Source organism: Emydura macquarii, unplaced genomic scaffold (genome assembly GCF_026122565.2).
Source record: "Emydura macquarii macquarii isolate MOO-44397 ecotype Brisbane River unplaced genomic scaffold, CSIRO-AGI_Emac_v2 contig_691, whole genome shotgun sequence".
Taxonomy (NCBI): Eukaryota; Metazoa; Chordata; order Testudines; family Chelidae; genus Emydura; species Emydura macquarii.
This window is the reverse complement of record NW_027130828.1, coordinates 13,075,676-13,103,018: the sequence shown is the minus strand read 5'-3', so window position 1 is coordinate 13,103,018 and position 27,343 is coordinate 13,075,676. Positions and strand designations below refer to the sequence as shown.

Here is a 27,343-nt window from a genome sequence, read left to right as displayed (position 1 = left end):
CATTTTTTTCCTGCTTCTGAAAATGCATGTCATGTTAGGAAGAATATATCCATTTCTCTAGACAGAGGCTGTTTATCAAATATGATGAAAGAATTAGATTCCATCCCAGGAAGTGATCCCCTGCCCATGAAATTATACAAAAGACAGGTATCCTTGACTTCTGCAGAAAACAATACATTTTGTGGAAGCGGAATTGTAGGCAACTCAAAATGATCACTACAGCAGAATTGCCACAGAATTACTAACACTGGCTGCAGGGGAAAGATAGATGCTGTCCCTATACCCTGAATGCTCAAAGCCACTACACATTTACAAATTCCTAAAATGATCATCAATGCAAGAAGACCGATGAAAGATCTTTTTACACCTTTATCTACTTTCAACGTTTTCAAAACGTTTTCTACACAATCGCAACAAACTGAATGTAATAAAAACAGTTCTCTTGTGCATGAAAGATAAAGGACAGGGCCATGTTAACACATGTACACAAACCTCTGTTTTTGGTGTCCTTAATTTGATCCTCCAGCACCTTCCGTAGATTCTGATTAGCTAAAATCTCCTCCTCCAGTTGGTTTCGCAACAAAAAAATGTTATTCAACTCTGTTTGCAGGCTATTTATACTAAACAAAAGGAAGAAATCAAAAATTTTAAAAGACTTCTTTTAGGTTTTGATTAAAAACTTTTAAAACATTTTGCTGTGTTCCCTACCACAGCATCTTTTATACATCAAGGCTTCCATAAAGACCCTGTTCCACAGTAGCAATCATTGTTTTTCATCACACACTTTTCTTATCTTGATGCATACAACAAACAAATCCCTACATAGCAAGGTGAAAATAAACCTTTATGAGTAGGTCCCTTTCTAGCTGTTTTGAGAACTATTACTTGTAAGTTAGCCTGAACAGGGTAGATATATTTTACAGGCCAACTTCAAAATAATTCTTTTTCAGGAAAACCAAAATGACTAGCTTATGAAACGTACATCCAAAAGATATCACTAATGTACTATATCGATGGCTCTGTGTATTTCATCATACCTCAGTCATGGAAATTGGGACAAAATCCACCTCTTGCTATAGAATTGCACTATATAATCTTTTTTTTTTTTTTAATGTACCTAGCCTTTATGGTTACAAAGATCATCTTGAAAACGTGAACCAAATGTAGATTGACAGTTTTGTCTTTCTCTGAAAAGTATAATTGTCTCATTTATCTCAATGGGATGTTAAATTGTCATCTTTAGGTTTTGGAGTTAAGTGTCAACTTTAACTAAATTAATTGCAGAGCATTTCAGCAGGAACATTCACCTAATGTGCTTATCCTAGACTTCCAAACTGCCTCCCATTCCTCCTGGGTGTCAACAGACTCAGCTGTCCCCTACCTAGCTGACAAAAACTTTTCATTACTCCACCACACCCCTCAGTAATTTCAATAATGTTGTTATGAATAGTGAATTAAAAACACCTTGTAGTATATGGAAAATTGAAAATGAAACAGCTTAAAATAATTCAAATTCAATATTAAGATAACAAGGTGCTACTGCACTGATTATATATTTATTTCCATATTTAATTCATTCAGAACCTCAATATCTGAATATAAAATGAAGCTACTGCAGAATTTCCAACCTACTGCACCAAAGTAGCTCAGAATCCAGGGACATTTCAACAGAATTTAAGTCCAGCTTGCTGGGAATTACACTGGGGCACATTACACTTGCATGAGTGCAGTAGCACTGCATATGAATGCATAGTAAATAAAATTGTTTCAGCTAAACTCATGCTATTAAGGACCTGTGTACAAAAAGATTTTCATTCCATCTTCCAACAAAATGACAAGCATGCTGCTGTCAGTATTTTTTCCACAACAACTGCTTTAACCAACTCTCCCTCACTCAAGAATATCTTCTAAGAGAAAGGTCTCAATAGTATTAAATGCTCAGCAAAAATAAAACACACTTCTAAAAGCTAAGTAAGCACACTTCCTTCTCGTCTCTACAACTTAATGCTTTTACTGGAAAAAGCATTGATTCCCTGCGGTGGAGAACAAAGAGAGAGAACATGGTCCTGGCTCTGAGAAAGAGACTCTTCCAAAATGCAACCACTAAAGTGGTTTGGAATAAACAACAACTAAAAAAGGACACACGTCAACCAAAACCCAGATATATTCTTTGTATAAAACCCATTTTGTTAATTTCTATAGTCACGGGCTGACCTTCATTATTTAAAGGGCTTGTATAGGAGCACACTGGACCCTCGGGTTATGGCTTCAAGCCCTATCTAAGGATTTAAGCAGCATGATCCAATGTACACAGCTTTGGACTGGGGATCAGAGGACCTGCCTATTATTCCATGCCCTTCCACTGCCTCCCCTTGTGAGTGTGAGCCGGTCACTTCCTCTCTCTCTGCTACATTTTCCCCATCTATATAATGGGCATGATCCTGCTCCCATTAAAGTTAGTGGCAAAACTCCTTTTGTCTTGAATGGTGCAGGATCGAGCCAAATGATAGTTTCTCAACTTTGTAAAGGGCTTTGAAATCTATAGCTGAAAAGTGCCATATCGGAGCTAAGTACTAGTTATTAATACTACATCTAATCCCTGCAGTCTTCATCCTGAAAGGGAGTTTCAGTGTTAAAAGTCCTTCAAATGAGATGTTAAACCAAACTCTCTTCTACATGTGTCAGGTGACTATTCAAAAAGAAATCAATAATCCCATTGCAGTAGGGAATAATCCCTGTATTCTGTCCACTAACTCCTCTCTCAACAAAACAGATTCTACTGTCTGACGATGCATGTGAGCTATTGTGAAGTACATAAAGGATGCCATGCTTTGCTACACACTCACTCCACCAGCAAAATTTAATCTAACTCATGCTTTGTAACATATTTTGGGATACCTTAAATTCATAACACACACTATAAAACACAATCAACTTGTTCTTTGTTTAAACTTCCCTCAAAACGTACTTACCTCTTTTGTTATAAATTTAAATTAATGAAGTAATTTTCACATCCCACTGTGAAGTAGGTAAGTATTAACTGTATTTTAAAGAAGGGGGAACTAAGGCACATTGGGCCAGATTTTCAATATGTCTTAGCACCCAGCAACTCACTCTGTGATTGTTTTGGTCAGATTTTCAAAAGACCTGAACACTCAAGGGGCTGAGTTCTTTTGAAAATCTAGCCATCTTTTTTGGTGCCCAAAGAGACTATGAGTAAACTTTTCAAAAGCATTTAAGTGATTTATTTAATGCGATTTAAGAACACAGGCACTTTTGAAAATCCCAGGGGTGCATCTTTAGGCATCTAAACACCTTAGTCACATAGGGCCAGATTTCAAAGTCACTTTTGAAAATGTTACCCTAAACGACTTGCCCAGAGTCACAAAGGATAGCCAAGGATAGCCAAGGATAGAACCCAGATCTCATGTCTTCCACGCCTAAACTTTTGCCATTAAACACTGCTTCCCCTCATGATTTATTTATGTCATTTTATAGAAACGTTAAAAAGGTCCATACACATAATTTAGGTGTCCCTGAAATAAGTGGCTGTACTTGTATTTTTAATTTGACTCAACATCCCATAAATCCCCCAGCCCCTTGAGCAATTCCCAATCCCAAATTATAATTCTTCCACTTTCAAATGCTTGGGGGAAGAAAATAAGCCTTCCAACAAACCCTGGAAATCATCAGAGTTGGTCTATTTTGGACCATACAGACAAGTTCACGCATACTCCTTTTTAAAGGAGACATTTGGGGCCAATTCAGGCCCAGTGTAAACCAATGAAACTCCACTGATTTGACAGCCGAATTGCACCATCTTATCCAACTTCTAGCACAGATGATGTTCAAGCAAAGAAGAAATAACATTTACCTGTCTGAGTCTTTCAGAGTCTTCACTAGAGTAGAATAAATGTGCTGCTCTTTTCTTAAAGCAAGAATCAATTCTTCATCTTCAGATTCTTTTCTTTCCTGAGTTAAAAATAAGTTCACATTAACCCAAGAAAGTGATTTTTAAGTGTGTGTGCGTACGTGAGAATATATAATATATATACTCTCTAGAGATGACAATTATGTCAGTGTCTGCCTTTAAGAGAAGGCAAAAGAACAACTAGAGATGGAGTTGCAAAACAGGATTGCCCATCACCAATCACGGAGTTGAATCTGAAAGCTATCCATTCAACTTAAAAAGAACTGTTATTAAAGAAGGCCGAGCGCAAAGAGAGGATTCCGACTCCGACCATACGGTAAGCAGGAACTGAGGGCATGTCGCCCTGCGCAGCCTCTTATAACCTCGCACGGAGCATGTGGCGATGTAAGGCGGGTCAACAGACACTACTGCTGATAAACCTCCGACTCTGGCGCATGGTGTGCATGCACACCCATGTTTGGAATACATATAATGACCATCACTCAAATAAGAACTGTTATTAAAGAAGGCTAATAGTGCTCTGTTATTTACTTACCATGAAACAGTCACCTATCTAAGCAGTGGTTCATCATTTTTATCACAGTATACAAAATACGCTCCCTTCTCCCCTAGCCTCCTTACTTCCAAAAGTTTACACATTAACAAACCAGGGAAGGATCCGGCAGGCAAGTATTTTGAGGGTTTTATGCTCAAGAACACCGCTCAAAGAGTACTTTCTATATTTTGGATAAAATTAACTTTCTATTGGCAGAGGACTCTAGCAACAAACTATGGGGTCTATTATTGCAAAAAAGGGATTGTAAATGGCTGACGAAGGCTGAACGTGTCATAAACATGCATCCATTGAGTCAACTTCCTGATTACTATGAGTCAGATATTTGAATATCTATTCCAGAAAAACAAATGATTTACCTTTTGAGAGCAAGAATTACAGGCATGTTGTTGTAAACCACCACACTTATAGGTCTATGTTAGGCTATTAGAGAACTGAAACCTAAACAGCATGTATATTACTGAAATGAAGTATGCAGTTCAGACTAGAATAGTCTTAGAAGATATGAACACCACAAGTCTCGTGGCACCAGTTAGGACGCTGGTCAGTTTGTTATGACCTGAATTTAGATAAAAATGTACAAAAATGTGAAGAAATGTTACTCTTACATTTCTGAAAATCAACAAGGATGAAGAGAGATAGCATGATCCAGTCTCTCCTTTTCTATGTACTATTACTGTCACTCCTATGCAAGGTATATGAGTGAATTACTCCGAGCAAATCCCCAAAGGTTTACGAAGAGTAAGGCAGATATGTAACCTACATCCCAGCCTAGACCTCTATGTTATGGGAGTTAATGAAACATGAAACCTCTTGACATATGGTGTTAGGACAAAGATGTTAGTGCAGATAGCTGTAAGACATCTAGGATAGTCTTGTTGTGAAAGTTTAATATTTCTAGGCAAGGAGGCAACCTAATCCATTGAAGTCAGAACTTAAATTTGAAAATCCATTGCTAAATAGAGATGCTAGAGGACTTGGAAAGCTATTTCCATCTAAAGGTTTCTTAAATGGCAAGTGATGGAAAGAAAGGATATACATTTCCACAGTACATAAGATAACAGCATAGTCACATGAGCATCCAGTTTCTTCATATAAGCAAGAAAGTTTTCTAACAAAATCTAAGTCATTTAGAAATGTCTGCAGGTTGAAGTCTGAACGATTGAGAAGAGGCCAGAACCCACACTTCACCACTGACTAACTCCTATGTGACTAGACATCCCAGAGTTTGGCAGCTTCCTCCAAGATTGCACTGAACTATGAATTCAGCCATACACTGCATGGAGCCCTTAGGAAGAGTTTCACTGCCAGGTATCACTGAGCCCTCTGTCTAGAGAGGAAAAGTGGCATAACAACAGTTCCGACTGGTGACTCTTCTTGGTACATGTTACATTCGCAAGAGTTGGAAAGACCACAAGGCTGATGGCTTGAAGCAGCAGTCTCCTCTTGTTGCTCTATAAGGCAGGAGAAGTGCGCTAAATATGCAGTAGAGGTGTTACTCCACTGGCAGAAATTCCTGTATGCGGGAGTTAGTCAATGTGTAAATGCACCAGCTACACCTATTTCAATCATCAGGTCACGTACTGGGTATTGAACAAACAGCACCGCATTTAAGTGTGATGATACAAGGACGTCAACGTCAAAAAAGAGGTTATTTTCAGCAATAAGCTCACCTCACCAAAATCAGGAACTGAAGAATTTCTCTAGTAATGAATTTACAACTTCAACAGGCTAAATGCAATGACTACAATGTGCTGATCACAATTTAATAGACAGGACACACGTTTAAAAAAACATGTCAACTGCATCACCTTTCATAGTCATCAAGACTCAACAACAAAGTGCTCACTCTATCAATTTCAAGAGTTGAGACGCCTTTGCAATACTGCAACAACTGTCTCAATTCCAATTCTCAGGGCACACACCACCTGCTATCCTATAGCCATAGCAATAACTTTGGTGCATTGACTATAATTTGCTGTAGTTAGAGAATTAAACACCACAGTTGCATGCACACCGTATTCTTCAATTCCCTGATCACACAGTATTAACTCCCTAAATACTGGAGTAATTATAACACAAGACAAACAATGGGCTGATGACAGTATTTGCGATGTGCTTTGGCAGAGAAGTCAGTTTTACCATGTGAATATCAGCTAACGAGATTTCCTATTTCAGCATCAAGCAGTTTTATAGAGTAGTTCACTTTCTTGGGAAGGTGCATTAGCACAGAAAAGCTACATTACAATAATTATACGGATTTTATTCACACCTACAAAATCAATTTAGAGTTAAAAACTGATACCACTGTGCCCAGTTACTGAAACACATACTTTACAAAGTGGGCACACTGTTTTAACACCAGAGCCCGAAAGCATAACTAAAGGATTGAGCAAGAGCCTCGCCTCATAAATTCTGTTGCTTTTGTAAGTACTAAAATGAACTGCAAAGGATGAACAACTGAATTAAAATACATTTGTGTGACAAATGGCCCCACTAACAAGACTGTGTGGAGAAAGTGGGGAAAAGGGCATTACGTACAGAAATAAATATTTTCAGAATTACATAGGAGTCCATTGCATTTCTGCATTTGCTAGTAGTCAACCCCAGAATGCATCATTCTGAGACTTCACAGATATCAGAAGAGTCAGCAGTTGCATGACTAACCTAATTACCAGTGCACACATTCTCTCTCTCCTCTAGCTCACTACTGCATCTCATGAATCCAAACTTCAATTAGAAACTACCTTTTATCTCCCCTATCCTGGCCAGGCACCCAGCAGTACTTCAGATGAGTTGCTTTAAAATATATCTTTACTTTAAAAAAGTAATCAGATATTAAGAACTAAGTTTCAGCACCTCCCAAATTAGTTTCTTAAAGTTTAAAGCAGCAGCTAGGCTAAAATATGGGATTTACTTTCTTGTCTTTATTGGTGATGAGGTTGCAACTGCACACTTGCTGGGAGATGGTGCAGCACTGTAATGTCATCAAAGAGGCCAAATCAGCCAATCAAAATACAGCTTTGGATAATCAGTGTCCAAAGACGGATTATTAATATACCATTATGGGCTCTTCCAGGGTTTGATCTTAGACACTAGCGAGCTGAGAGGAGAATGGGTTTTGATTAGGTATTGTTCTCAGTCAAGAAGTGAACTAGCGCAAGAAAATGGACTGAGATTAGAAATTGGTGCTGAGTCATTATTATGCATGGCTTGATTTGTCACTGTTGTTCTCCTTTATGGCTGTACACCTGGATGGAAGGGTAGAGTTGAAGAGAGGGCAGTTAGTTTCCATTTTTATTAATTCTATATGATTCCATCACTGTACCATCTTACATTTTCCTTATGGGGGCAGCTATGTGAATGAACTGTAGTTTGTTTTGTTCAATGTGTTTCCTTTGCAGAACTATAGAGGCAAAATCTCTGATTTTTCACAGGTTTTCTCTGCTTATGGGTTTGCCACATATTGTAATGGCTCTGTGGCCAAGACGGATGCATTTCCTCAATTGTGAATTTACCACGCATCCACTAAGTTTCAGTCTGTGCTTCTGTGTCCCCTGTTCATTCATTTGGGTTAGCCTAGGGCAAAGGGCGTTGTTACCCTCACAGGGAATTAATTCAACAGCCTACATAGCACAGTAGGTGTATGTCCTTAAGCAGGTTTCACTAATGAATGGTACATTGTGAAACAAGTGAAGTGGTTACTGCTTCATTATTTGGAAGTGGCTGTGCATTTCTTGTTGATCTATTTAACTGCCCTTTTGAAGATCTGAACTTAAAATAGTTCTCGGAAATAACAGGAAAAAGACAAGAAATATAACATGTGCCTTCAAATGTAGCCTATTGCTCACTACCTGTGTACTATATATAGTAACCAAAATGTACATACAGTACTGTGACTTTATATTTTGACCTCAGGTTCGTGGTGACATGTATAAACCACTCTCCTTTATTTATATTGTCAAGTTAAAAGGATAGCCATGTTATCTACCCATTCTCCAGTTCTCACCATGTGTCCCCCACTTCTCAAGTCTCTGTACTAGTTTACCCTCTTCTTTTGCCTACGTACAGTATTCTAACCTTAAATCTACCTCCATTTCCACCTACATCTTCTGTCCCCAACTGTACACAAAATTTTTTCTTAACTGCTCCTTTTGTCTCCTTTACTGACTCGATTTTGTACATGCTTTCCTCTTCCCTTTTAGAAGTACACCAAGCTCCCTTCTCATCCTTCTTCAGTAACATCACTAAAAACCGAAGTGTACAGTGAAATATTCCAGCCATGATGACCATACAACTATCTATTCTGCATTATACAGTATTTTGCCTGTTTGTGTCTTTAGATTGTAAACAGTTTGGGGCACAGACTTGTATTTTCACAAAATTCAATAGCGTTCAGTGCACAGTATGCTTATGGTGCTATATAAACAATAATAGTAATATACACTTTTAAGACCTTGAAGTCAACTACTAGAGAAGATACATGATGAAATGATTAATCAAGTGCTGGTTTCTTTCCTCCTCCCACACAGAAGTTTCATCAGTTGTACAAATTATAGCAATCCTGATCTGAGTTAATTTTAATGGGTTTAATCCTGGTTTAGAGTGGCTAATTACATTCCCTAAATTATAATGGGTTAATTCTATTACCCTACATCAGTGTTTCTCAATTTGTGGATCACAACCCCCAGGAGGTCACAAGGAATTGAAAATTTTATTACGGTTTCAAAGCAAAGAAAATCTCACTCCCCCACTACCTTATCCTTCAAGATCATACATTCTCTCTGTCACCCTTATCTTTCTAATAATGTGGGACCAAAATGGCTACAAAAACACTGCAAACAACCTCTCAAAAAACACACAAATGAAGTACAGACACTGTTATCAATGAAACACGTTTTACTCTTACAATATACTATAAAAGGAGTCTTTTTTCTTTTTCTTTTTTTTTTTTTTTTTAAACACTCCAAAATAAGGGTCTGTCAATTTGAAAAGATTGAGAAACAGTGCCCTATGTTATAGGGGCTAGCAACAATTTACCTAATCCCACCTCTTTGAAATCAATGGGAAAATCCCCATTGATTTAAACAGGAGGCAGATCAAGCCCAATGTTTGGATTTATCTGTAGAGGCTGTGGTTGAGTCAAACTTACTTCCAACTCTTTGACTATCTTGATGATTGACTGTTGAGACTGAGAAGCACATTTTTCCTTTATTAAGTCTTCATTCTTCAATTCCAGATCTTCTTTAGCTTTTAAAAGGCTTTTACACTTATTAAAAAGTTCCTGAAGTTCTATATCCTTTTCTTTAATTGTTGCATCGAGTTTCTAGTGAAACAAAATAATGCATGTAATGAAAATTCTGCAAAGCTTAGTATTACTACTGCAAAAAAATGTACAATAATGAATACAAACTTCAAAAGCAACTTATTTCAGGTATGTTCTTTGTTGTCTGGTGAAAAAAAGTCCAGCGTTAAGACCACAAAAGGAGAAAAAGACAGTATATTGGCCCTCTTTGATTGCCCAAATATGTCCCAAATGTTTAAAAATCTTTTATATTTAAACAGTTAAATTAGAGAACATAGAAAATCCCAAATTAGCAGCACAGATACACTAAAGCATGGCACTCAGTTTGAGCTCAATTCTGCAAGGAGCAAGCACCCTCAACTCTTACTCTTCAGTAGTAGTTAGGGTATTTGGGACATTGCTGGATAGCATCTTTTATCCACAGAATAGGTTTAAGCAGGAGTATTATAGGCATCCCCACAGCTGCCCATCAATGTACCTTAGCCCCATTTTGAAGAGACACCCTTATAAGGATTGATGAGAGAGCAGTTCAGTATCAATACCCATTCCTTAACTTCTAGTTTCTGGGGAGAAAATTAAAACAGGTTCCCAAGGGAGAGTGGAATCCCTGTCATTGGAGGTTTTTAAGATGAGGTTAGAAAAACATCAGTCAGGAATGGTCTGGCTATACTTGGGTCTGCCTTAACATGAGAGGATGGACTTGGTGACCTCTTGAGAAGCTTCTAAAGCATCTTGTTATACAAGCAAAATCTCTACATGAACACTGGCAGAGCTTCCTCCCTCCCCTGCCCTGAACTTCATAAGCCCTAATAAGAACTCTTGTTGAAAGCCACACAGCCATGTATCTATTCTGCAAATACAATATTATAAAAAGTAAAGGATTATCATAAAAATCAACAGTAATTCCAAACAAAAATGGGAATTTGTAATCATTCCTCATACAAAATCAAGTGATAAATTTTCATTTTTCATTTCAGCTTAAGTCTACCTACCTGAAGCAATAGATCCTTTTGATTGACGCTGTCTGTTAGTCGCTTGATAACTAGTTCTTGACTCTGCAACTTCTGATTGCTTTCACTCAAAAGAATATTGTAATGATGTTCCACTGCTTTTTCTCTTTCAATCATTTCACCATGTAATTTCTCTAGCTGATTTCTAAGGTCCTACAAAAAGATGAAACTGAATATTTAGCAAATCAGCTTTACAAAAAACTTAAGAGTGACAACCAATGTTATTAGTTTAACTTTCCATTGCTTTAAATTACTCCTATCATTGAATGTTCTAAAGAATGTATCTAACTCCCTGTCTTCCTCTTAGCATCTTAAGAATAAAGTTTAGGCAATAAAACTTTAAGAGTGAGGTGTCAATACTGTTTTACATTAATCTATGGTATTATTGTTTTAATGCCTTCCCTTCAGAATGACTGGACTCAAAGGCAGTAGACAATATCACACGCACACACATTTTGTCACTGTCAGTCAGCATGAACTCTTATTTCCTAATTCAAAGCATTTTTACTCCTTTGCCAAAAAAAAGGAGAAAATGGCTTAGTGGTAATTCAGTTTGTCATCTTTTCCTTCTCCCATCACACCATGGAAATCCTTGCACTCAGGTTGTTTTACCAGCTGCAAAAGGCAGAAGTGTTAAAACATTTCCCTTCCTTAATAGCATGAGCTTTAGATTACCAACCAGGGAAGAAAGGTTATTCTTGTAATTAAAGAACTGGAGTGGGCTCCACAAATGCTTCCTGTTTGACCAACAATTACTTAATCTCTCTGTGCCTCAGTTCCCCATCAGTAAAATTCTTGTCTTGTCTATTTAAACTGTAAGATTTTCAGAGTAGGGACTCTCTCACTATATCCATGTACAGTGTCAAGCATAATGAGACCAGGATCTTGGTTGCTGCCTTTAGGCTCTACTTAAATACAAATGATAATATTCCCTTGTCAGTGAGACACAGCCACAAACTTTCACATGTTCTATCTATTTACTTCCCTAATTCTCCTACCAATCATTTCCCTTGTCTGTTTGAAATCCTTGATCTACAGGTGAGTCTATATAAGAGGTCAAGAGGGCACATCACCATCAGAAGTCTTTATATAAATTGTGTTTCATGCAATGATATAATTCCACTTCCTAACATTTGACTGCGAAAGGGATCGATCCTGCAAACAGTGGAACTATGTGTGGGAGTGTTCGCAGAATCAAACGCCAACATATTATAGCTTATTACTAGACAGATTTCAGTCACAGGATGGAAGAAAAAGGCAGCATAGGACAAGGGAACAAAACGTAACCGTGTCTTCCTCTTCCCCCATCATCACTCACTAGTTGCTTCCATGTAAAATTATCTGTTTATGGTGATTTTGCTAGAAGTTTCAAGACTAAGCCCTGGTCTACATTGACCTGGTGATTCAGCGGCAGTCAACAGGAGTTACGCAAGCTATGCAGAGTAGCTTGCATAACTCCCGTCGACTGCTGTGCTTCCCTTCTGCGTGGTGTCTTCATTGTACTGTGTCGACGGGAGCAGCGCTACGCTACTTGAGAGGGTGGTTTTACTCAGTCAACTTCCTGATCGATTGAGCGGGTCTACACTGACCGCTCAATCGATCCTGAAAGATCGATCTGGCGGCAACGACTTTGCCACCGTCAGTATAGACATACCCTAAGAGAGGAAGGAGGGGTTGCTTGTGCCCTATACTGGTCTTGTTTCACAACTCCTATTTCACAGTATTGAGAGCTAAAATGCTCAGTGCAAGGACTGTATATAGAATGGAAGAAGATACGTACAACAAAAGAGAGTGGTCAAAAAATTGCTTTGCTATTTAAAATATACACTAGTTTGCACTACTTCAACTTCTTTTAAAACCCCATAGAGTCAGACGAACTTTAAGGAACACTAGTTTGACTTTCATTACAAAAATAGTAGTCACTCTTAAAGAAGTTAATATTTACCCATACTGGTATTTAATACATCACAGATGTTTCCTATTCTAAGTATAGAGAAATAATGATGGTTAAACTTTAATGGCAATCTCTTTGTTAACAATTTTCTGTGATTTTCTTGACTTAATTACCTTGCTTTATATGCAAGGTCATATCAGACCCTTATTATTTTAACTGCTTTGGTGTTTTACTTCTATTTGCTTTGTGCATTTATTACCAATTATTTACACTGCCTTTTGCTTTACTTTACTTTGTTGAGCTTAATATTGGCACTCACTTAAGAAATCACTACTAGCTACTTCAGTTCTTAAAACGAGATCATATGATGCTAAGTTTGAAAGACAAAGCAAGCTCAGGCCCCAAATCTGCAAACTAACTAATGCAAATAGCCCATTTGAGATCAGTAGGATTACTTGCTTGGAGCAGGGACTAATTTAAATAAGGATTGCCGCATCAGACCCAAGCTGTGTGTTTGCTGGCAGTGCCTTCAGCATCACTCTCATACATACACTAACCCTCAAATGCATTTCCATTTTACCTACTTACTGACTATTAATATAGATTCCAGGGTAGGGATAGGAATGACCTTTTTGAAGGTGGTATGAAATCTCATGGTGTAGTCGCCTTTGGCTCCAACTTATGGAATTCCTTATTTGGGTCACATCAATCATATTCATTAGCAACATGTAAACTGGCATTCAAAGCCTGATGGAAGAGCTATGATTTTAGTGATACATTCTACAGCTCACACCTCGACTGATTTTTATTTTTGCATTTTTTCCACTACATTTGGAGACTAAGTGAATAAATTACTTTCAGGCAACTAAGACTTTATTTAACACTTGTAATCTGACCCTCTCCTAGAATTGCAATAGAGCCCAGAACTTATTAGCCTTGATAAAGAGAAGTCAGAGATAGGTTTATGAAGAAAAGTTGCAAGCAGGTGTGGATAGAAAACAGGTTGCTGCAGGTTGCTTCTTCCTCCTTCTTACATGACCTCAGCACAGGCGCGGCTGTAAAAAGCAATAGTTGGTCAAGGAAGGCACAGAGACTGCTTCCTCCTTTGAGTAACAGATATTAAGGGGAAGAAAACTTTGAATGGCCATGTAGTGGTCCCTAAACAAAGAATGTAAAGGATTCTATGTGTCCTTCTCCATCTGTAAAGATGATAGTGCAGCCCATGAGATTCCCAAATCCCTGCTTGAATACGCTGGGACTGGAACTGAAAATTATTTTCTTTGCATGGATTAGGATTATATAACACACAAAACTATCCATCACTATAGCAGATTGCTTGAACTCACTGACCACTCAAAGTAGCTAGAATAGGAGACGGTCTATTGGTTTCTATACATTGAGTTGCAAGGATAAAATAGTAGCTACAGCCCTCAGTGCATTAGCTTTACAATGCTTTCTGCCAACCTTTCTTTCAAAGGAATTTTCCTATGATTAATGATAGCTCAACTTAGAAAAATGAATTTGAAACACTGTAACTAGTGTTGGTTGAACACAGGAGTGCCCCCCCTCCTTGTCAGAAGGAAAACAGAGTGGTGAATAATTAAGGCTTGAAGCTCCAATACCTCTCTTTCAGCATAATTTCTACAGAGAAGAGCATGTAGTAAATTCTGGCTAATGAATTCTTGTTCGCTTCCCAACCAACTGATCAAATATGACTAACTGGGAAATATAGTTTAATTGCCTGTATTTAGACCAGGGTAGAATAGCTACTTAAGATATTTCACCTTCAGAGCTTGAACAAACTCTTGAATTTTACCTAATATTGAGGCCATATTATATATACATGCAGACACAGTAGATGCTCATGATATTTAAAATATGTTGATCTTTATTCTATAAGAAGCACTTTGTTAAACAAGCTGTATCTCACTAGTTGGTTGTTTTAGCAACCAAACTATCCAGAACCGATAATGTTGAGCTACTGTCTAAAGACATCTCCCTCTTAAAGACAAAAAATAGTAGATGATTAAGTGCCAGCTACTATACAGGGCTGGGGCAGTGTGTTCTTTTCTTGTTCATGTTCCTGTTTTGTTTTCTAATTAATTGAAGCTAGCTAAAAATCCAGTGAACAAAGATGATGTGAAAGTAGGACGGAGTAGCCATTTTGATGACAGTACCTATTTCTATTCATCATGGGAAAGATCTTAATGATGCAGGTTGATGATTTGGGTGAACAGATCCCAACAGTCTTGAACAGCTAATCTTTTCCACTTTTTCAATGCACAAGCCTATCCCACTCTACCAAAATATTTCCTTGGCCATTCCACACTGGCCAGATCAGAAGTTAAGTGGAAGCTCCCCTCATGGGCCTCTCTCCTTGACACAGAACCCCACTATCTTGTTTTGATATTGTTATTCACAGAAATAGATTATGATTATTCTGTGTGAAAGGTCATTAAAAATGACCTAAACAAATAAAACCTGGAAAGAGATGAAATGACACCTAACTATGAATTTGAATGGTGATTCCTCTCCAGTTCAGGTCTATTTTATTAGTTTTATGGACTGGCATACAGCTAAATAGACATAGAAATATTAATAGAACAGCCTTTTTTTTTTTTTTTTTAAAAAGGCCGCTCTCATAAAAAGTTTTCATCGGATGACCAAAATAGTTTTCTGTTTCTCAAAGAGCAAGGCATTATATCACACATTTTTACTCCTACATACCTACTACTCAGTGGCCACAATTCACAGGCAATGTTATATCCAAATATACTTGCAGCTCTGAAACTGAAGCAGAGATTGTGCAACTACATAAGAGTAGGAGTAGATCTGGGATGTAATTTTAAGAAGACTGCTCATCTTTTGGCAGGGACACTTTTCCCCAAGGAACTTAATCACTTACATGAAAAACTTGGCCATAATGGAGTCAGACTTCTCCAATAGATGTAACTATGCGAATCCCCCCCACAAACCTGCTTTTCTGTACACATTTATATTCTAGCTCCCTTAAGAGAGGATAGAGAAGATAGTTGAAGATAAAATACTTTAAAATCAATAAAATGTGCTTTTTATGACTGTTGTAATGACAGGAATCATCCATTCTCTTTTTTTCTAACCTCAATACACAGAAGAAATTTCAAGGAATAGCAGGGTCAGAGATTCTGTGAGAACAAATGAACCACTCTTGAGATCCAACTAAAACTATAACTAGAATAAATGGATCTTGTAGAGAAAAAATATACATGTTTACAGGGAAAGAGACCCCTCTACTGGATTTAGACAATATTGCAAGAGGTCTACAGCAAGCTTTGTATGTAACCGGTATATTGAGAGGCCTTTAATAAATGTTCTCTTCTGTGAGCATTGTACCCCAATTAACAGTGGCAGAAGCTGTTCTAATACAGAGCATAATCTTGTTGACAACTTCATTTGACAAGTCTGTCACTATATAACTATGCACGCTTTAATAATAAACAGAGTTCAGTCTGTCTATGCAATCTTTTTTTCTCTACAGATGCAAGCTCACTGTATTCTGTGTAATTCAACATGGCTCAAGGTCAGTCCTTTGCTTCAAAGCAGGAATAAGGATTTTATTACTTGACCGTCCCAAATTGAGAAAGCTTATCCCCTTTGTTTATGCTGTTGCCAGTACAGAAGAACCAGCCTACACTGAAGCAGCAGGTGGGAAGATTAAAATAAAATCCACATGAGAAAACACGCAAGTGCACAAAGTTGTGCTTTAAGATAGGCACTCAGCATGAGGCACAGCTTTTACTCAAAATAAGGAAAGAGGGAAACCTGCTCTTTCACTTCATTGCAGGAGCCTTGCTTGTTGAAACGGAATGTGCTAGTCTAGACAAAAAAGGCAAGGTGAAAGGTCCTACAGAAGGGATCTGCACAGAAATTAACAAACAGACAAAGCACTTAGGGTACATCTACACTGACGGGGGCAAAGTCGCCGCCATCAGATCGACCTATCTGGATCGAATGAGCAGTCAGTGAAGACCCGCTCAATCGATCCAGAAGTTGCCAGAAGTCGACGCAGTAAAACCACCCCGTCAAGTGGCCTAGCACTGCGTCAACGGGAACACAGTTTCTGTCGGCGCAGTGCAGTGAAGACACCACGCAGAAGGGAAGCACAGCAGTCGACGGGAGTTACGCAAGCTACTCTGTGTAGCTTGCGTAACTCCCATCGACTGCCGCTGAATGGCAGGTCAGTGCAGACCAGGCCCTAAGACCTGTTTTGGATTGTGATCAGGCAATCCTTTGTTCATGAGATTTTTGCAAACAGAAACTGAGATTAAATAAAGTACGGAATTTCCAGGGAACAAGGTGTGATGGTAAAAGCAAGCAAGAATTCAGCTCAAGGTTGTAACCCTTAAATGCCTTGCTATCATACTACATCAGGGCTGAAAAGAAAAAAGTTTAAGTAGTGTAATTTAAGAGAAATGACAAAATATGTAGCCTGACAGATACAATAGGATTATCATAAAATGAAGACTACTAGATAAATTAGAGAATCTACCTACAGGAAGATTGAAACTTTCTAAAAGTTAACTTTTACCATTTACCACTTTTTTACTGATTTTATATAGGACTCAGAGCTTTTAATTAAAAATAAGTAAATAAAAATAAGATCTGAAGAGTGTGCCCCAGTCAGTTAGAACAATTTAAAGATAGACCCAAAACTTGTCTTAATCTTCTCATCCATGTCCTTCTGAAGACTGACTTTGGGCATTTGTATTTAACTTTCAAAAAGATTAAAATGAAATTTAGAGTGAAGAAATGAATACATGAGAAAGCAGAGAGATGTTAAATAAAACATTATCCACTATTTTAAAAAATAGAGAAAAATATGATAACAACATTAATGGTTTTGTCGCCTCTACTCTTCTGTAGCTGTGCTTCATCCAGCTCTCTCTCCATCTTCTCTCTCTCTAGATTCAAATCATTTAGCTCTTGATCAGTCCTTTTAATCCTCCTTTGTAGTTTCCGATTCTCTGTATCTTTAGTAAGGTTTTCTGAACGCAGCTCTTCTAGGAGGGTTTCTTTTTCCATCAAGAGAGCCTGATAATCCTCAGCACCCTAGAAGAGAAAGCAGCATTCATAGTCTGTTACATGTACTACATGCAGCTTGGAAGTCGACATTCCTGGCTATTTTTCTTTCTTCTCCCTTCAATAATTTCACTCAATTTGCAAAATCACTCAGTGTAATATCAATTATCATAGGACCATAACCTTATTTTGGGTAATTAAGAAAATGTTCAGAGTAATAAAGGCCTTCAATGAGATCCAGGTTGGGACAACAAGTAGTTTACTAACTAAAGTTTAGACAATAAAAGCTGAACGGCAAAGGATTCTAGAGTGAAAATGAGAATATTTTGGTACTTTTGGAACTGATAATAGTATATAAAGCTTTTCACATCCAGGTCATTAATTTAAATCCAGGTTATGTCAATGGTGACCAAGTCATAAGCATGTTCTTTATATGAACTGGAAGGCAGTTACTGTTCACTTCAGATCATGTATACCACTGTAGTTGGCCTCCGTGAGCGGAAATGATAATGAAGGAATGGGCCATCCAGCTTGATGTACTCACTGACCCAGAACCGGGATCCCATCAACTCAGGGTTGAAATTAACTGGCAGGATAATGAGGGAAAGGCTTGCTCTGTAACTCACCATGCTACATTGTTTCTGTGGACAGGAGAGTTTAGTTCTCAACTTTCACAAGACCAAGGCTATAAAAGGAAGGGTGGGCCGGCTGTATTTCACTAAATAGGCTATTGGCGTAAAACTGCAAGGGTTCCAACATTTAAGCCACATATTCACTCAGAGGCCAAAAGTTAGCTGAAAAAACTAGCAACAACAGGTTATATTTACACCAATTTTAGTGCGTTGCCATTTTAAAAAAAAAAAAAAAACTAAAGTGGTGGCTTTTCATTTCTGAGATCATTTAGAAAGCAATACAAATTTTTTAGCTGAAAGCTCCTGTTTCATTAGATTGTGACCACTTCAATTCAATTCAAAGCAAAAATGCCAGCAGCCACTAAGATTCAGGCCATTTGGAGTATGTCTACAGAGCAAAGAAAAAGCAATGGTTGGCCTATGTCAGGCTTGCAGGGCGCTCAGGCTGCAGGGCTGTTTCATTGCTGTGTAGACTTCCGGGTTCAGCCCGGAAGCCCAAGTTGCTTGGCATGGGTCAGCCATTGTTTTTTCTTTGCTGTGTAGACATACCCTCAGTAGTTTGGATGCACACACATCAGCAGACATGACACTCCTGCGACTCTATCCACAGAGATCAAGAAGTGAAAGAAACTCATGACAAAACATCATTTTCTGTTTTTAACCCATGTTATTTTATTTACTCACTTTGGGAATCTGAGTTTTATCAGTTTTTGGATTTTAAGACAAATGCACCAACATAAAAGATAAGATGTTACTGTTGGTTTTGTGAACTATTTTAAAATTCAGTACTCCTGTACCATAAAATGAGGCTTTTATATTGCAAACTACCGTAAAGCCCTTTCTCATCTGCACACATGGAAGTTATTAACTTCCACTGTTTTATTTTACATTTAAAGGTTTCTCTCTCTCTTTTTCATTTAAAAATTCATTCTCACACTTGCTATTAAGAAAAAAAATTGAGGAACAAGATAGTAGTGAGACATCTGTACTTTCAGTGTTCCATAATTTAAACTGAACTACTTTAAGCAAATTGCTTCACAATAAGAACAATTAAACATTTTAAATTAGTTTTGGTTTCTTCACCCAGTGCACCTTCTGCATGAAAATAGGGAAAAGCAACTGAAACGGTTTGTGACTTACCTTGAATTTCTGGATCTGAGCTTTGTGGGTATCCTCTCTTGCCTTAGCCAATGAAATATTTAAATCTTCAATTTCAGAATTAAGTTCTTCATTCTTTAAACAAAAGAAAAACTCATGGATGCATGAATACAGGTATCACAAGTGACAGTGTCAAAACAAAGATCTTTTCTAAATGGGCACACTTGGATAATAAATTATCAAATTGTTTGTTTATTCAACCAAGGGTAAACAAAAAAAGTACTTTATAAAACACTGAAAATGCCCAACTGAGCAGTACAATAATTATACATACAAGTTCAATAACTTGTGCTCTATGACCACACTGTTCCACAAACATCCGACCTTCATGTAACGTTAGTACTTACTACCCTGGCTTTTGTTAATATTAAGCTGATTCACATCACACATAAGGTATTACAGCTTGTACCCTTCTGACAGCTCTAAAATTGCTTCATTGGGGATTCAATAAAAAGTTCTAACTTCCCATCACTCAAGAGCAAGTGCATTAGCTCAGTCATGTATCTTTTTTCCATGGCCCAATAATCAAAACTCTAGCCATCACGCTCCAATTTCAAGTAGCAAATATAACATGCAGTCTTTACAGAACTGTTGAGAGTTGCACTACCGGCCTGCTCCAAGGCCTACTCAAATCAACTGAAAGACAGTAACTTCAGTTGGATAAAGGTCCTAAATGACCTGGATAGTTCTAACCAGAAACATACAATTAACATACCTCTTTTTCCTTTGTTTTTAATGCAAGAGTTAGACCTTGAATTGTTTTATCCCTTTTCAAACCATTTTTCTTTTCAACACTGAGCTCATTCTCCCTCTCTCGTAGTTCTTCTTGAAGAGACTAAATAGATTACATTAGGTTGCACTCAATTAAAAAGTTCATACTAAAATGTACACAGTATGTATTAAATGCACTTGCTCATGCGGTTCTTACATCTTATTAATCAAACCATTAAAGCAGAATATAGACCCAACTCTTAGATGTCTCCTTACAGATCTGTGACAGGAATATGATGAAGGAAAGCTGATCTACTGGGGCAGGCAAGAGCATCAAGCATACTGTGTCAATATTTGATGAGTTCTCCTATCTACTTGACTGAAAATTGTTTGGAAATAGGCTAAGCCTTTGCTTTGTCTCCTAATACAACAAAAGAAATTTGCCAAAAGGATCTGCATTAAACCACTTGAACTAAGAACTCTTTATGTCTAAGAACGCATAATAGAAAAAACTCCCCAACATATGTTATAAATGTTCAAATAGAAACAAGATTTACACATACCTGTATTTTTTTTTCAAAGCAATTTCTCTCATTTGTCAGTTCCATTTTAACAGCCTATAAGAACAGAATATTTGTCAATCTGAAGTAAAAATACTCTAAGCTTCTGGGTACCACCATTAAAAATCAGTTAGTACTTCATATAGAGGCTCTCTTTTGGAGCTTGTTAAGAGAAGTATGCCTCCAAACCAAGCTTGTTAATAAAATTGATAGTTATAGTACACCAATATTATGAAAAGAATATATTGTAGACTTCTAGAAAACAACTCTCTCAAAATGAGATCTTTCTACAGAATTGTACTGTGGAAAACTAAAGACATGTTCCATGATGTCACACGACAACTCTGCTTGACATGGTAACAAAAATGCATTTTTAAAGGGGCAGTTATCTATGATAGCAGGGCACACTTATGAAGGGGATTTACTAAAAATTGCTCTATTTTAATTAAGGCGCTTTTTTTTTTTGGTAATTTTCCCCAGAAGAGAGAGATACTTAGAAGCAGCAGCAGCAGCTATACTCTTACACATCTTAAGAGGACACTGAAGTAAAGGTTATTTACTGTATCAGTAATATTAATCGAATCTCTCTCATCACAATTAGACCCCGAGAAAAGAATACTGTTTCTAAGGTGGAGATAGCCAACATAATCTAATAATAAAGGAACTGATTTTGGCCCACATCCCATGAACTGATTTTAAAAGAAATATTAAACTTGATAAGCCTCCAAAATGATATTCCTGATCAAACCAAGCTAGGGTAGATTTTCTGAAGGTTTCAGTCCTTTCATTGAGTTTCTCTAAAAAGCTAGTGCTCTTCTGAGCTTTTAAGTCCACTGCTCAAACCAAGTCTGAGAAGTGCTCGGTCCTTCCCATTTTTTGATTTAAGGCAGAAAGGAGAGAAAGATAATGTTCCAATAAATATAAAACAGAAGACACTATCTTGAGCAGAAAAACCCAAAATGTACCATGGATAAGATTTCTTAGAAGCTTTCTAGCTTCCATGATTTATCATCTGGATTCTACCATCAATCCTCATTTATGGTTTGAAGAGAGCCCTGAAGAGATCAAATTAGCCTCAAGACTCACTTCTGCTTTCCAATCTTCAGCATAATGTCTGACTTTCTCCATAAGGCAAATAAAATAGACAGATGACTGGTATATAGTTCCCTCTGTAGAATGTGGGGGTTGGCCTTCTCTTTATTTTCATGAGACTTGGTTATGGCTATCTCTACTATCAAATCCTCTCATCCAGACCTCAGCAGAGAAGAAATCATTTTAACTTTCATAGGATATTCTTTATTACAGGAAGAGAGTTGTTTATTAAGAGGAAAAGTCTTAATAAGAATGACATGCCTATTAGCCTCAGCTCAAAACTTCTAGTAGATTATTTTTGGATTTCTATTATACCACAATTACATATTATGTCTTACAGAATTGTGTAGAAAATGTAAAAGTACCAAAAAAAATTAAAATCTGTGATGTGACATCTAAAGGATGATAAACATGAAGTGTAGCAATCAATACTGGCTGCCAAAACTACAATGAAACCAATTAAAGGGATGTGGGATGGGGGTTGAGAGGTGGAGGAGGCCACTAAAAAGTTAGCTTAACTCGCTTATTTACAGTTATCCTCAAGACCTTTAAAATCCTAAACCATGTCAGATTCATAATGTTCACCTTTTCAGTTAGTTTCCTCACCTCTATCTCACTATCTTTTTCATGCCTCAAAGCAACAGTAAGTTCTCTGATTTTTTCTGCTGATAAGGTCCCATCACAAGATTCCCTTTGAGACTTTTCCTCTTCAAGGTGCTGAATTATAGCTTCTTTACTTTTCAAAGACAAAGTCAGCTGCTCTATAAGTCTAAAATTACAAGATGTGAATATTAATTTTACATCATCAAATCCAAAGCCATTGTGGTAGATTTTATGGGCAGCCTCCCTAGGCTCAGAGGCCAAACAGCAGTGGTAATACCAATCCCTCTCTCTCCCTGCATAGTAACCAGAAAGTTTAAAGCAAGCAACTAATAGAATCCAATTGCTTAAAAGTGATTTTTATTTTATTTTTTAGAACCAATACTCTCTTCAAGTACTGATAAGAAATCAAAATGCTTAATCCTTTCATCCTAACATTTTCCACATGAAGAGTGCTGTATCTAAATGCTCTCTAATATTTAAGAGTCATCAACACAGACCACTTCCTACCAGTTTCCATAATACACGCACATAGTAATGAATGGCAGAACATGTATATGTTAAAAATAGAACTGGAAGGAAGTATGGAAGCTGGAGCACATATTAGAGTGCTAATGACTTTGCACAGAATGGGACAATAAATGTCAGTTACATTCCCTTCCTCACTCAAGTGCTTGTATCACACCTAAACCGCTTGTATTGATTTTAAAAACACACCATCGTTGAATTTTCATCCCCATGTAAAAGCAGTTCCCAAACCACTCTCCATGAACCACCAAGAGTTCACACAGTCCTTCCTGATGATGATCAAAATATTTAATTTTGCAGATCAAATAGCAGAGGGATTGGGAGTATAGATAGGTCCATGAAGTGGTCTGCAGAGTTTAAGAGCTGGAGATCCACTGCTGTGTAGCAAAAGTAGTGGATCACCACCAGCGTCTGGTGGTATAACACTTTGTATCTTCATACACTTGTGGATATAATTTCAAGCCTGAAGCTCCTAGACTAACTCTTACATTGCCAAACCCACGCATAGTGAATATTTCAATCCTTACAGTAAACTTTCTCCATTAGTTCTCAAGTTTTCTAGTCCTGAAAGCATTTGTGCTGATCCACCATCCAAGCGTCTATCCATAGTAGATCAAGGCAATACTGAACCATAAAAATTGAGACAGACTTTCTGATCACCATCTTGTTCTCCCACACTTTAGCAGATGTTCTCACACAAGCTACTAGAGTTACTCAAGCTACTAGTGCTTCACTCCATTTGAAAGCAGCAATTTAAACATTTCAGAAATTATCTTTGTTTCCAGATAATTTGTTTCCAGCTGAAGTGATTCAGGACAATATCTGGTAAAATCATGAAGGAATTGAAGTTAGGAGGTGGAGGTATTTAAGATAAAGTATCAAGACTTATTAGGACAAGTGAATCATTTATGCCACTAGAGTGTTCAGATTCACAATTTTCCAACTGTATAAAACATTTATATCTGACAATTTATTAAATATCCCACCTAAACCCGTCATTAGTCTAGTAGTCTGTTTTAGACACTAGTCCAAGAACACACATAGGAAATTAAAGGACTCGGACAAATGTAACCTTCTATCTGTTAGTAGGGTGGACCAACTGTGTAGTTTAGCATCCAAGAATCCACAGATGCAGCCATACAAGAATAGGAAGAGACATTCTTTTCAGTTAAAGGGTCCCTAGCTTCTGAAGACAAAGTTTAAGAACTCCACTCTAGACTTTTACTGACAAATTGATAAACTTTTGCTGGAACCCCTGGATATACATTTTTGTCAGAGATATTTACAACAGAACCTTTGAAATTTTAATTCTAAAGGGAAAAAAATGCACAGACCAGAAATTACCCCCTTTGCCCCAAATCTATGCCCACATTCAAACTGCCTCCAGCTCATGATTTATGCACCTTTTCACCTCCCATCAACTCAAAGCCAGTGCCTTCCAAGAACTAACCAAAGCATTTACGGTCCCAATTGCTGCACAATATTTTCTATTTCTGCTAGAATTACTAACCTCAATGGACATGTCAATGGGATTGAATAGCACGTGAACACCATGAAAGCAGGAAATGGGTACAAACATACAAACTGTAGCCCCCTTTCAGCAATGGCTCAATAAGCATATTTTTCTTGGACACAGATAAAAAGCAATATGGTCATGAACATGCTTTGAAGTAGTACATGCATTTCTATGTCACATGCCCTTACCCACTCTTCCATTTTCAGACTACATTTAAGGCTCCGTTTTCCTATCAAACATGTATCTTGTAAAATTGGTTCCTGTGTTTGTTCAACAGCTGATTTTACAAGACATGTATTAATGTATTATTTCATATTGACTGGTTTGTTTTTAATCACCTTTTAACAATTAACATTTTCCATTCGTTAGAAAGATTACCAATAAAAGTCTGACCTGTCTTTTTCTTTCAGTTCTGTAATACTATCCAGCTCCTTTGGATGTGTGTTTGCAACTGAAGCGAGTTTTTGTTCAACAGCCATTCTTAGAACTTTCTCCCTCTCTGTAATTGCAAAGGCTTTTTCCACTTCTTCTTGGGCAGCTTTAAGATTCTGTAGTCAAAACAAACAAGCATGATGCACTGGAACATAAAATGTTTACAAAGTTCCTCCATGCTACATTTCCCTGCCCAGCATTGTATATGGTTAGTCATTAAGTAAGTTTAACATCCTTAACACACTTTGCACTTCTAGCACACCATTCCTAAGATCTCCAAGTGCGCTATAAACATTAATGAATTAACCCTCAGCATGCACCCGTGAGTAATGAGTCTAGAATCTGCATTTCACAGATAAAGTAAATTAGGCATAAAGAGGTGAAGAGACTTGCAGCAAGTATGTAGCAGACCTGGAAACACAATGGAGCTCTCCCAACTGCAGTACTTTGCTTTTTCCACCAGTCAATGCAGGCTTATCCTACAACTCTTGAACTTGAAAAATAAATATGTACAATAAAAATCAAGGAGATGTTAAAGGGCCATTTATTCTGTAAAAGATGAAATCGATATTCATAGCTACAATGGAAGCAAGATGTACCCTTTCTAACATACACTGTCCGCAGTATTCAACAAGAACTGTTATCAACATACACCGTCCACAGAGACATTTTTCTTCTCGAACACCAACCAAACATAGGCAAGATCTGTAAATACTAGCTAGATTCTTCAGGAATTTTCTAAGGACATTGGCTGTGATAAAGAGAAGATCCCAGAGTACACGAAATAACTGATCTTCATGGTTATGCTGAAAATAATTAACTAAATGGCTGGACTGCTTTCCAACATAATCTGCAGCCATTTCCCCAATACAGCCTTTGTCTCCCTAAGCACTTCTTCATCTTCCTTATTCCTCCTCCCATTCTTGCCTTTGTGCCTTCTATGATCATTGGTCCTTATGTCTAGAACAGTCTCCCCGTCATCTACCAAGTAAACTCGCCTTCAAATCACTGCTCAAAAAAAAATCATGCCTCGTTAGGAAATCATTTATCATTAGTAATGCCAAGAGCCTTCCTCTCCTGAAAAATTGTTGTATGTCTTGTGTGTGTTTACCTTTAAATCAAAACCTCTTCAGGACAGAGAACATGTCTTGACTATGTCCTTCGAAGTTATGTAAATATATGCTGCTATATAAACATACGACTAATAATATTTCTATTTGTGTCGATTCAGAAGCATAAAGAAAATTAACCTCAGAGGCCTACACTATTCTTTCCAAGTTGTAGAAAAACACTAAGTAACCTTGATATTAGAATATTTACCGATCTTCTGTTTGATGACGTTCGAGGCAAACAATGGTCTGAGAGATCCCTTTGGCATAGAGAGGATTCTCTCCACCCACTGACATTCAATTATTAACACCAGCGAAGTGCAAAAGAACGCCATGTTAAGATTCCAGCAAACTAAAGGGGAAGTTAGAGTGACTGCTATCCCTCTATAGGAGCACACCCCTTCTAGGGATACTGCTAAGTAATCCCAACAGACAACACAGTCTTGAGCTCATAACACCTCTTAAGAAAGTTTCTCTTTTTTTCCTGAGTGGGAGAGTACATCTTTGGAAAATGACGACTGCATCAAATATACACCTTTTGGGAAATCTTTCCCAGAGAAGGAACTTCCGCCCACCCATAAAATCTCACACCCCTGGGCAAATTATATAAGTTCAAGGTTGTGATATATATTCAGTACATACTGATAACGTATTTCTGGAACTGGGTATGTGCATTTCCAGCAAAGGGCACTTCATATACATTTGTTCACTGTGTGGTGCTGCCTCCCTTCTTGGCAATGAGAAAGCGTTTTGGTTCATATGGGGGATAGGGGACAACTATCTCCCAGCTCCAACCGTCTCCCCACTCAACTGTGAGCACATATCCCAGAACAGCAGGTTGTACCATAAGTTAGTTGGGAACACTTGGGGAAGCTCCTTGTTAATGTTTCAGAAGCATATTAATGACCAATATTTGCTGCAGGTAATCCCAACCACTCACATAAAGGAGTTCAAAAAAGCTTTGCTAAAATTCCTCCCCAGAGATACAAAAATTAATGTGCTACTAGACTCCTGCTGCAGTCAATATCTGGCAGACAGGGTGTCATATCCAATTTCCACCAGCACCATAACAAATGGTGGAGTGGAAGGCGATCAGAATACAGGAAAGTACCTCTCAATCCACCTTCCCAGGAATAGGTACTTGCAGGTGGCTTCTCACAACCCAGTCACATCCAGTAAGCACAGACCTTGGAAATCATCATGTCACAAACTCATACCAGTATATAAAGGTCTCTAACTCCAGGATGAGGATCC

The 27,343-nt window shown here is 37.7% G+C and overlaps 1 protein-coding gene across 2 annotated transcripts in view; it reads right to left on the bottom strand.

The window, feature by feature from the left end:
• The window catches only part of CDK5RAP2 (CDK5 regulatory subunit associated protein 2), a 96,389-nt gene that overhangs the window by 51,789 nt on the left and 17,257 nt on the right, over positions 1-27,343 (bottom strand). The window contains exons 7-16 of one of the 2 annotated variants that reach the window (XM_067542147.1): positions 24,942-25,096; positions 22,511-22,673; positions 20,816-20,869; positions 20,257-20,376; positions 19,524-19,616; positions 17,563-17,781; positions 10,782-10,952; positions 9,637-9,810; positions 3,875-3,972; positions 493-620 (exon numbers count right to left, since the gene is read on the bottom strand). In XM_067542147.1, the coding sequence (XP_067398248.1) occupies positions 493-620; positions 3,875-3,972; positions 9,637-9,810; positions 10,782-10,952; positions 17,563-17,781; positions 19,524-19,616; positions 20,257-20,376; positions 20,816-20,869; positions 22,511-22,673; positions 24,942-25,096 (1,375 nt within the window). Of the gene's footprint in view, positions 1-492; positions 621-3,874; positions 3,973-9,636; positions 9,811-10,781; positions 10,953-17,562; positions 17,782-19,523; positions 19,617-20,256; positions 20,377-20,815; positions 20,870-22,510; positions 22,674-24,941; positions 25,097-27,343 lie in introns of those variants that run through there. The other variant, XM_067542148.1, reaches the window with a different exon arrangement.